The sequence below is a fragment of the Aspergillus ambiguus genome, assembly GCF_047715705.1.
Source record: "Aspergillus ambiguus strain CBS 117.58 unplaced genomic scaffold BDV59scaffold_46, whole genome shotgun sequence".
NCBI classification, from domain to species: Eukaryota; Fungi; Ascomycota; class Eurotiomycetes; order Eurotiales; family Aspergillaceae; genus Aspergillus; species Aspergillus ambiguus.
The window spans coordinates 183,737-194,726 of NW_027395559.1; the positions used below are offsets into that span (position 1 = coordinate 183,737).

Below are 10,990 nucleotides of genomic sequence, written 5' to 3' on the forward strand. Positions count from 1 at the left end.
CCAACTTCGACCCGAGCGATGAACTGAAGCCTCTGCCGGGCGACAAGGCGAGGATCGTGCGGTCCCGTGAGGAACGTATAGGGCTGAATCGACGCGCTTGAGTTGGTGACCTGCCTCAAGGGAATCTATGACATTTTGGTTGGAAACTCATCTTGACGGTCTACCTACATCATTCTACTCGAGTCTCATATACATTCTCCGAAATCGTTCGTCTTTTCAGGCTATCTTGTCGTGTTGTTGTTGTTGTGGAAGGTGTTTGACTCGAATCCGTCTGCTGGATTTTTCTACGATTAATGCCGCTATGATTGTTACATACTCCTGCGAGATTCACAGTTTCTGAATGCCAGATACACCGTCATCATTCCCTACAATTCTGCCTAGGAAAGGCGCGCCGACTAAGTAGATTCTCGAGCGATATGGATGGAAAACGTATAGAAGCGGTTGTTATATCCAGATCTAATATTTATATAGTAGAACATAGACCGCGAGGTCCAGGGCCCAAATCCCAGATTCAAAAAAACTATCACATATGAAACTGACGTGGTATCTACATGGAAACAATCCATCAAACTGTTTGTGCATTGAAGTAATCGGACAGACCTGGCCTGAACATCCGGGCTGCAGCCATGACTGCCCTAACGGGGACACTAACGCTGACGTTTCGAGGCGTGTTCCGCGTCCAAGTCAATCGAGTTCCACCGGCGCTTTAGCCCATTCGGGTCGAAGACACTGGCAACACTTTGCTGCCAGTCACGTGCTGTAAACACGACAGATCCGTTGAGCTGGGGCTGCGATATCGGTTGGGTCGGTGCAACCGGCGTGACCTTTGCTGGAGTTCCATACTGGATTGGATACTGGGTTGATACTGGCGTCTGCAACCCGGCAGCCGGGTTATTCATCGCCATCGGGGGAGAATTTATCGTGGATGGGGCCATAGAAAACGCCATGTCCCATTGACTGAAATGCTCAGATTAGTGGACAGGAAAAGAGGACAGCCTGATAGCTCACTTACGTGATGATCCGAGTGGGGTCCCAACTGTTCTCGTCGACCAGGGGGGCCTCAATGGACTGCGTCGAAACCGGCTGAGGGGGAATCATGCCCAGAGGTTGTACCTGGGATGAGTCGGATTTGGTGTCTTCAGCACCTGCCGATATTGGAGGGGTAACAGGATAGGTGTTGTAACCCAGCCTGTTCTGCATACTGCTCGAGACCTGGGTGATTTGAGGATGGTACTGAGAATCCATAGGCGGGCTAGGATGGTAAGGTTCAGAGGGACTGCCGTAAGGGAAAGTGGGTTTCAGCTCGAAAGGCCGATTGATATCCGCGGAAAATGCCAGTCGTAAAGAGTCGATCTGCGCTTGTATTTCTGGCATAGGCCAAGCAGCAGAGCATCGTTCAAGTATGCGCATGTGCCGAGTAAAGTAGCCGCGGGCGTCGGTGTGGAAATCAGGGTCAGGAGAGGTGATGGCGATCTGTAAAATAATCGTTAGTATGATGGGACTGTGTATGACGGAAATCCACTGCGCACCAGATGCAGCATTGTACATGTCAGTATGCAGTATATGGCGAAATTGATGCCTCGTTGCATGAAAAGCAGACCGGACAGCCCAAAGCGATCAAGAATGGCTTCCTGAAGCCTACAAAGACACTTCGCGGAGGAGTAGCATAATGTCATGTGGACTTTCCAGCTTCCGCCGGCAACGAACGATTTGGAGGCGAGTAGCTGAGGCCTGTGAAGTAACAGAATCCCCAGATGGCAATGGGAGTGTAGATTTCCGATGAAATGAGATGGTATCCAAGGAGGAGATCCATCTGGAGGATAGTTAACCTGCAGGTCTGCAGGCAGGCTTTGGAGCCAATCTGTGAACAGGTTACTCTTCTCAACAAACTTGGGGTTGGCACCCCAGTCTTTTTGCTTTTTTATTTTGTGGTAGATGTCGGTGATAATACGGATATTGCGAGCATTCTGGACAAAGTAGGCGTATTGCCTTGATCGATCAAGTTCAAACTGATCGAGTCCTTTGATGTCCAATGTTGGGTTCATATTTACTGTGTCCAAGTCCACGCCATAGTCCGACCGGCCTATACAAGTTAGGAGTGACTGTGTGTTCGGAGATAGGAACGTACCTTGAGGTGCTCCGATCATTACTTCAACGACCAAAAGGGCTTGCCAGACTCTCGTCTGTACTAAGCACTCAATCGGGTTTAAATCGCAGGGTTTATTCTCAGCGTGAAGGGCGTAGTGGTCGTGAATATCTAAATCTTTGGACATTGAGACTATTGTTTTGACAGTCTGCCAGGAGCGGTAGTAATAGCCTTTCTTGGGCAATGATTCCCGCGCCTTGAGAAGTAACAATAGAGCCTGGATTGTACTTAGGCGTGGGACATCCATAAAGCTGGATTCGTGCCCTATGTCGAACGTTGTTAGAATCGATCCTAGATGCTTCGCACCAAAGGGGTATATTAAAGGCCGCTCACTATTCGCTAATGCCAACCATTGTGCTCCCTGAGCGGGATCGTCCGATAGCCTCCCGGCACAGGCGAACAGTGCCTCCAGAAGGAAAGGGGAAATCAGATGGCGCTCATTTTGCCATTGATAATACATCTGAGCTCGATGCACCACAGGAACATAAGGGTGGAGGTCGTTGAAGTAGATCTTGAAGTAATTCATTACTTCGTCGTCAGACGGCATCAGTTCAGGAGGAATGCGAATTGTCGATCCTGCCCCAGTACTAAGAGGAGGCAGAATTTCGTCTTCATCTTGCGACGAGAGTTCCGGCTCAGCCCGTTCTTTTCGCTGTTGTCGGATATACGGTGCTATTCTTCGGGTCAGAGAGTGGTTTCTGGTCTGTTTGTGTTGGAGGGGCATTACCTATGCCAGTCTCGTCTATCTTGAGTTCACCGAGGACTTCGCTGAGGTTTTCGGCCGTGGATTGATCATTGTCTGCATAGACATCATTCTCCACGTGCTCGAGCTCCTGGGGTTGAGGCGCAAACATCTGCGGCTGCTGATAGGAAGGCTGCGGAAGAGGCATCTGCGGCGGTCGTACTTCATAAAGGCCGGGTTGCTGAGATGGAGGGGGAACGAATTGGGAAAACATGCCCATTTCATTGTAGGATGGAAGATTCCCCAGGGAAGAATGGCTGGCTCCCGCATAACTTTGAGGCATGGGGAAAGACGAGAGCGAGGATTCTGCAGCACTCGGCGTGTTTACCGACCCAGACGAATTTGGCTCCAGTTGTTGGTTTGTGTTGAAGTCGCCATCCTGCCCGATGCTAGGGGGAACGCATACTAATTTCAAGCGCGTGCATGCTGAGCAAGGCCATGTATTTGTCGTCGCCGCATCGCATTTAATTTTCCGTTTCCTGCAGCCATTGCAGGCGCGCATGACTGAGAAGCTTTTTAGCGCGCAGATGCGATAACTTTAACGGCGGGAGACAAACCTTTGAGTCTTTTATGTCTATTGTGTTCGTCAACGAAAACGTAATCTGTCCGATGGCCGTCAGCAGCTGTCTCACGGGACGCACTAAGAGTTCTGTGGAACAGAAATGGCGGGGTGTGGCAAGATCTTACTCTTATGGCCCTCTCGCGAAGCCCCGCTGGGGGGCATGAACGAATAACTCTGCATTATGGCGTGGCGGGTGTAGTGTAAAAAAAGGAGGTACGGGAATTTGAGCGTCGCAAGTAAATGACAGAATGGTGGCCAAGGCCTGCCTTGTCCGAGTCTATCTGGCTTCCTGAGCCTTTTTTTTTTTTATTCCGAGGTCTGGCGGTCGATGAGGTAGGAGAATGAGGCGACAAGGAGAGGATACAGAGCGTAATGTGACGGCGGGGACCGATATCTCATTCGATGGTCGCGGGTGTTGCGATCATCAAGATCCTCTGACAGCGACACCGGTTCCTCGTCTTGTAGGTATAGCTTCTGGATCGATCGTGAGACGCGTGCGGAGGGATCGGGGAAAGGCCCAGTGGTGGTCGGATTCAGAGGGAGTTTGCGACAGAACGGTAGGATGTTTTGGTGATTCACGCTGACGAGATGACTGAGAGGACTGTTTCATAACGGAGATGATAAGTTGGCTTTGGCGACCATGGGATATTCGGTTGCAGGTCTCTCAATGGAAGACTGTGGCGAGAGGATGCTGTCAGTAACGCGGTGCAAGCGCCAAGTGCGACGGATTGAGCGCCTCGAGTGGGGGAAGCCGGGCAGACCGAGGAGCGACCAAGCGAGTAGTACCTTACAAATCAAACAGGGCGGTGTTATCCGGCCTGCATCGTGGTGCGACGAGGTCAATCTCGGGAGAAGAGGCGAACGGGATCTGCACATGGCCCCCGGGGGATTCAGTTAGAAAGACTGGAGGGAAGGAAGTGAAACGAGGCTGCGACGGAGCTGGATGCAGGAGGGGACGGTCCCGGAGGGAGAGAGGACAATGGGGGGCGAGGCGCGAAGAGAAGAGACGAGAAGGTAAAGGGGAAGAGAAGGAAGAGCTGAAGGGAATTAAGGTCACAGGGGAGATGGGAAGCCCACCAATGTCAAGAGGTTCACATGCAGGAGGGAAAGGCCCGGGAGCGGATGCGATGTGGGATAGGTCGTTCTAGTTATATACCAGCACTGGGATTATTGTCCGAGTGGCTGAGACGGTGGGTGGATGGTGATGGATGATGATGTACACGGGAGAGGATGATCGATCGATGGAGGCGGGAATGGAGACAAGCGGAGACGGGTTGGAGTGGATACAGAAGGAGAATGGCCGAGGAGGTGGATTTGGGGGAGAAGGGAGGGAGGAGGAGGAAGAGGAGGGAGAAGAGAAGCGAAGAGGCCGACGAGGTGAACCAACTGGATGTTGGCAGGTGTGGTGATCGATCGCCTCGGAAGGTTGAGGGGCCGCCTGAGGACCGTCTCGCCCCCTCTTTTCTCGTGGAGACATGGATTATTGAATACACCGTACGTAGTTACCCCGTACACAGGATTCTATTTATTATCCAAGACAATGTCTTTCATGGAATCATACAAGCTTTACCACTATGCCACGCTAGAACCCAATAGATCGATATACATGATTTCGCAGGGAATCCGGCGACGAGTACATGTACCGTCCTCCCATCCCGATACGGCCTATACTATAGGTACCTTCGTATGTACCTGTACCGACCTTGAACTTCTACTCTAAGTACCTACCAACGAGGACGTAGGACTGAATCTGCACCCGACGTGGTACGGCATCCGGATGACCTGCAACTTACCACCAAGTCGGGACCGGCCTGCTGACTCAGCGCGGTGGGACGTCCATTATTAATCCCCACTAGTTAGTTATCGTCACTATCATCCTCCCCTCTTCATCCACCTCTTGTATAGACAGAACGCACCACACACTCATCTCTCTATCTTCCCCCAAAATGGCCTCCGAGATCCAGAACCTCAATCCTACCATCCTGAACGCCGCCGATCTTCCCACCCGGTTGCGTTCCTCCCCCTCCCACAAGCCTTTGGAAACCGGTCTCTTCGCCGGTTCCCTTCTCGCTCCCGCCGACGCCCTCGATCTTTCCCCCACCTCGTATTCTTCTGGAGAGTCCGACGAAGAAGCCGATCTCCTGGAGGAACCCATCGATGAACAAGAAATCTACGGTAAGCGGATTGCGCACCCAACCTGCTCCTGGTCGACCCTGACTCGTATATAGACTTGGTGTCCACCATTTCGGACCCCGAACACCCCATCTCCCTCGGGGCCCTCGCGGTCGTCTCTCTTCCAGATATTGCAATCAAGCCGACTCTACCCAACTCCCCCGAGTCCCCCCTCCGCACCGTCACCGTTCTGATCACCCCCACCATCACCCATTGCAGTCTCGCCACCGTCATCGGCCTGGGCGTGCGGGTCCGACTCGAGCAGTCTCTTCCCCCAAGGTTCCGTGTCGATGTCCGGATCAAGGAAGGCACCCACAGTACCGCCGACGAAGTTAACAAGCAACTGGCCGATAAGGAGAGAGTTGCCGCCGCCTTGGAAAATGGGACGCTCATGGGCGTGATTGCCAAGATGCTGGAGACCTGCCAGTAACCGGCGTTTCAGCATTTCAGCCTCCACCGTGGGCTACAACTTGGATGTCATGGCATCCAACCCTACATTGTGTCCAAGCAGATTGATCGTTCGAGATCGATTCGGGAGCTATCTCATCGCCATCCGTCCCTCCCCGCATCCAACGAATTATGCTATGAATCCAGAACGCCGCTCTCCTTCAAGCCCTTCCAGAGCTCAGGCTCCAAGAATTTGCTGACCGTAACGTCTTCCGCCAACCCCTTCCGTCTTCTCGTTTTGAGCACGAAATCTCGAGCCGTCGCCATGGCTGGCGCCATCTCAAGTGGCTTGGTCTTGACCTCGCGATCCAGCGGATCTCCCGGGACGACACTCCACTTGTCAAACACCAGACTCACGGAGGCTTGTCCTTGAGTGTGGATCCGCAGGTCCGTCTCGAACCCGAAGGAGTCGATCACCGGAATCAGTCCCTGGACGGAGTAGAGGGGAGTTCCCGCTATAGGCCCATCGGAAAGAACATGGCCTCTTCTGCGGGAAAGCACCGTGTACACCGATGCGACAGCGTCGGCCGGCCCAGTCATAGTGCACGAATACAAGGGCTCCATCAATCGAGGAGAGGCCATCAGGAAGGAAGAGTAGATGGCGCGCCGGGCCGTGGGAATGATCTGGCCACCTCCTCTGTAGATGGCTTGGTCGGCGAGGGAAACATCGGTCAGCTTGAATTTGGTGTTGCGGATTGCTGTCAACTCGTTAGCATGATACTTCTCTTCCACTATCAATCGATTTCGTTCCAAGACCCGCACTCACGTTCTTCACAGAGAGGACCCTCCCGTGTACCCCAACTGAAGCCTTGTGTAATCGAGTCCCTCACACTCCCAAGTAGTTTCTTGTCGATTTGAGAAGGTAGCGTATCATCCTGTAAGATGTTGGGACCCATCTCCTCAGGTCCGAATGCCCAGATGCTCCGGGCCGCGAGCTTGTCCCAGTCGTACTTCTCTTCGAAGAACCGGGCCACTTTGCGGATAGGGTCCTTGATGCTGACCCGTCCACTTTCAATATCCTCCGCAATACCGTCATCCAGCGGCTCAGCGATCATCGTGATCTTATTCTTTTTGTTCGGGGTGATGGAATAGCACATAATGGCCGAGGTCTCAACAACGGTTTCGCAGAACCGAGTCACCGGATCGGACACCTTGATTTCCATTTCGGAGTAAAGGCGTCGTAGGTCATGGAGCACACAGTCCATATAGAGCTCCCCCGTTCCCAGGACGACGTGTTCACCGGATTCCTCCACCTTCGTCGCAATCAGCGGGTAGCTTTTGTTAACCTTGCGGAGACCGTCCAGCATTTTGGGCAATTCGGATGGGTTCACGGGCTCCACAGCAACCTTGAACACGGACTCGGTCATGTGGCGGATGGGTTTGAAGATGTGAGCCTCCTCATCATCCTCAAGCTTCAGAGGTACCAGAGTCGCAGTCTTCACGATGGAGTTGTCCACCCCACCCAGGAGGACGAAATTACCCGCCGGAACACCGCTGGTTGGGATGTTGTAGCCCGTCTCGGCAATCCAGGTGTCGGATATCGTAGCAACCACCATGTCTTCTTCATCTTCGGGGGTATAACCCTCCCCCAGGACGCGAACCTGCTGGCCAGGCTGGGCCGTCCCGCTCATTACTCGACCAAAGGCATGGAACTTGGACGCATCCGTACTGCTGAAAAGCTTCGTGACATGAACGACAAGCGGACCATCGGCGCTGCATGTAGTCATGGCGTCTGCTACTTTCGTGTCGAGCGGACCGGTGTAGTATCTCTCTAGCTTCCTCGAGGCACCTTCTACCGGAGAAGGAACATGTTGGTTGATCATGTCCACGAATCCCGTCGCGGGGCCGAAGAACTGCTCACACACGAGGTTGAGCAGGACCTTGGCGTCTGACTTGAGCTGGGAGGGCTTCAAGTTGACGCCCACGGAGGCCAGGGTGTCTTTCAGATCCTCCGGGCTCTCACTTATCGTATGGGAGTAGAGCTTGTAGATGGGCTCCAAAACAAACTTCACAAAGCTCCGCTTAGAGTTCTCTTCCACGCCCTTCCGCGTGAACTTTCGACTCCGCGGGTTGAAGAAAATGTCTCCCCACAAGCGCAAAGCGAAATCCGACGTTTCGATCTGAGGATACGTCTCCGCATACATCTTGGCGAATGACTGCAGCGTGAAGCACCAGCCCATGGAGGCAGATGCGAAGGCAACATTGCCCCTCTCGGGGCTCACTCGTTTCTTTTCGCCTTGGCCGGGGAGGACGTTTTCGATAACTGTGTTCACCTCCTCAATCACATGCTTCAGCTTGAAGTAAGCGTCATTGGGGGGAATCTTCAGTTCCAGGATCAACCGATCCATTTTGTTCACAACCAAGGTCAAGGGCATATCTTCAAGCACGGCGTGCTTGATGATTTGTTCCGTATTCGCCTGCACTCCTTCCACGACATCAACGACGAGCACCACGCCATCTGCTAGTCGCACGGAGGCTGCCACTTCGTCCACGAAGTTAACATGTCCTGGGGTATCCAGGATGTTGAAAAGGTGGGACTTCCCCTTAGTGCCTTGCAGAACCAGACTCATCGGAGCAGACTTGATGGACAGACCGCGCTCCCTTTCCAAGAAATGGATATCGGTGTACCGCAATTGCTCCTCCTTTCGCGTACCCGCTCGCTTGTCCAGCCGTTCGGTCAGGTCGTGTGTTTGGGTGACAAGCATGTCCATGAAGGCCGTTTTCCCATGATGTAGGTGACCGACGATCGCGATGTTTCTTATTTGTTCCGGGAAGTTCAGGAGGTCTGTCATAAACTCGCGCGAAAAGTATACCGAGGGCAGTTCGGCCTCTTCGATCGCAAACTTCTTCTGCTGCACCGGCGCGATAATGGGTTCCGAAAGAGCTTGCGTGTCTTCCTCCTGGACCAGTGTTTCGACATCCTCCCCATAGACTTGTTGCGCGCTGGGATAATACTGCTTGTCTTCGTGTAGAATGACGGCGTTGGACGGTCCTTCTGAATGTCCGGTCAGCTGGGTGGAAAACAGGCTTCGCATCGGGCGCACACACCGTCCACCTCCATTAACTGTTGGTCATTGACCACATGATCTTCGTCCTCCTCGTCGTCATCCCCGAACGCCTCATCAAAGGCGAAGGCTTGAGGATTGGCCTCCTCCTGCTGGACGTCCTCGTCGGAGTCCGCAGCTTCTCCAATGTAGTTACCGAACCTGCGGGAAACTCGTCAGTGGTCATCGAGGGGCGCAAGATCAAACGGAGGGGGGCTCGATGCGTACTCGTCGTAAAGATCGTCCATTGTGACGTGGGAAGGGTCCTCAACAACGGAGCCAGTGCTGGAACTGGCGCATTCGTAATTTTTCCCGGACCAGTGTTAGGATCCCGCGGGCCTTAGGCAGGTATAGTCACGTGGTATTACTGCTGTGGCTGACTAACTAGGCTGCGGCGGGGCGGATCGAAGGATGAGGAGAGCTAGTGCTTAGCAGCAGCTAGAAGCTCTGTTATTAGCTCCTCCGCTGTTACCGACCTATTACTATCTTTATTTTATTTTACTTTTCCCACTGCATCAAGCCAGGGTCCAGAGTAGAGTATAAGAGCCGAGCATCTCATCCTTCTCTTCCTCCCTATCACCCAGCGCGGGTTTAAGTGGGATCCGGCAGAATTTCACAATTGGCAGGGCAAAAGGTTAGGAACAGCCTTGCTCTACGCCGTTCTTGCTGACTCCCTGAACGTGTGCAGTCTCTCCTGGAGCAAGGCACAAATGTTCATCTGCAAGACACGGGATTGGGCCGACGTGCAGGGGAGCGAGGAGGTCTTTACGGTTCTCAATGGCTGAGAAAGTAATTGGCAAAATTACCTAATCAGTATTGCCTAATAATGCCAGCTATAACATGCTATTGTCCAGTACAATCCATATCCATGTCGAAATGATTCCTTCCGCCTAATCAAAGCAATCTGATCAAGTATTGACCCAGCTTTCTGCCAATCTAGGCTAACGAAAGTGACGGTGGATCTCTAAGGCAATACGTCCGTCGTCCTAGTGATACTATTCAAGTGGTCCGCGTTATCAAACAGCACAATGAAAGATACCCCAGAAATTTGGCGTCGAGATGCTACTGGCAACCATTTTTCGGCCACTACGGTAATTGTCCATGACGCGATTCTCGATCTGAAGCTACAGTTTAATTCCAGAGACAACACATGTTGGCTTTATGACAAACTAGCAATCCCAGAATAAGTTCGTACAATTCATAGAAGGGGAGTTATTTGAAAGGGTCTGTACTTGATATAGATGTCGTTAATCTCAAGGACTTTGCTTTGAGGTGATTGTGACTTGGCGATTCTGTACGGTATACTATCTATACGTTGATAGTGACATTCTATTTCCATGGCATCAGGTGTATGTACAAACAGATAGGATGTCGCCTCACGGAGTTCGACTCCTCCAGCATAGTGGGCCTTAGAGATGGCTGCTGAAAGGATACGAACACTCCTACTAGTACAACACACACTCTATAAACTATTTACTCCTGTCATAATTAACTTTGTATGCGACCCACTATTATTTAGATTCAGTGATTATCTGAGATAATCCCGTGTAGCCCGCCATAACTACTCAAACCTCTTATATCTACAGGTACCAAGCTACTATGTATCCAGGCATGGATGCTAAAGTCAAAGAATACCTCTCCAGGCAAGATCGGAGCTGGCGGGCCTGCATCGGCGGCCGACGTCGACTATCCACCTGGAAAGGGAAGCTGCCGGGTTACCTAAGCATGTTTGTCTGCTTGTTTGTTGGCCCCGCCGCCCGCCGATGCCGCTCGACGAGGGGTCGTAGCCGTCTCTTTAGGTCAGCAGCCCCACCCCCCTTCGGGGTGTTGGTCTGCTTCAGTCAAACGATAATTTTCAGTCAAACGATAAATTTGAG

The 10,990-nt window shown here is 52.4% G+C and overlaps 3 protein-coding genes across 3 annotated transcripts; 1 reads left to right on the forward strand and 2 right to left on the reverse strand.

Annotated features, from left to right (window-relative positions):
- Positions 1-378: 378 nt before the first annotated feature.
- BDV59DRAFT_122461 (Zn(II)2Cys6 transcription factor) lies at positions 379-3,860 on the reverse strand. Its single transcript, XM_073686835.1, has 7 exons — positions 3,576-3,860; positions 3,446-3,490; positions 2,874-3,392; positions 2,480-2,818; positions 1,530-2,410; positions 1,013-1,473; positions 379-957 (listed from the first exon to the last, which is right to left on the reverse strand). The coding sequence occupies exons 1-7, from the start codon at positions 3,628-3,630 to the stop codon at positions 648-650; spliced, it is 2,610 nt and encodes an 869-aa protein (XP_073543913.1). The 5' UTR covers positions 3,631-3,860; the 3' UTR covers positions 379-647.
- Positions 3,861-5,337: 1,477 nt separating this feature from the next.
- BDV59DRAFT_122532 (iron-sulfur cluster assembly protein CIA2) lies at positions 5,338-6,428 on the forward strand. The gene is made up of 2 exons (XM_073686836.1): positions 5,338-5,625; positions 5,679-6,428. Exons 1-2 carry the CDS (start codon positions 5,397-5,399, stop codon positions 6,050-6,052), a joined length of 603 nt encoding a protein of 200 aa, XP_073543914.1. The 5' UTR covers positions 5,338-5,396; the 3' UTR covers positions 6,053-6,428.
- BDV59DRAFT_205574 (116 kDa U5 small nuclear ribonucleoprotein component) lies at positions 6,205-9,361 on the reverse strand (the record flags this gene model as incomplete). Its single annotated transcript, XM_073694670.1, has 4 exons — positions 6,205-6,767; positions 6,836-9,064; positions 9,118-9,275; positions 9,342-9,361. 4 exons carry the CDS (start codon positions 9,359-9,361, stop codon positions 6,205-6,207), a joined length of 2,970 nt encoding a protein of 989 aa, XP_073543915.1.
- Positions 9,362-10,990: the final 1,629 nt, after the last annotated feature.

Excerpts from the sequence above, each read along its gene's own strand:
- BDV59DRAFT_122461 (XM_073686835.1), bottom strand. The coding sequence starts at position 3,630 with ATGCAGAGTTATTCGTTCATGCCCCCCAGCGGGGCTTCGCGAGAGGGC. Across the intron at positions 3,491-3,575 it reads TTCGCGAGAGGGCCATAAGA|ATTACGTTTTCGTTGACGAA; the intron begins GTAAGATCTTGC and ends GCCATCGGACAG. Across the intron at positions 2,819-2,873 it reads GATAGACGAGACTGGCATAG|CACCGTATATCCGACAACAG; the intron begins GTAATGCCCCTC and ends CCCGAAGAATAG.
- BDV59DRAFT_122532 (XM_073686836.1), top strand. The coding sequence starts at position 5,397 with ATGGCCTCCGAGATCCAGAACCTCAATCCTACCATCCTGAACGCCGCC. Across the intron at positions 5,626-5,678 it reads CGATGAACAAGAAATCTACG|ACTTGGTGTCCACCATTTCG; the intron begins GTAAGCGGATTG and ends ACTCGTATATAG.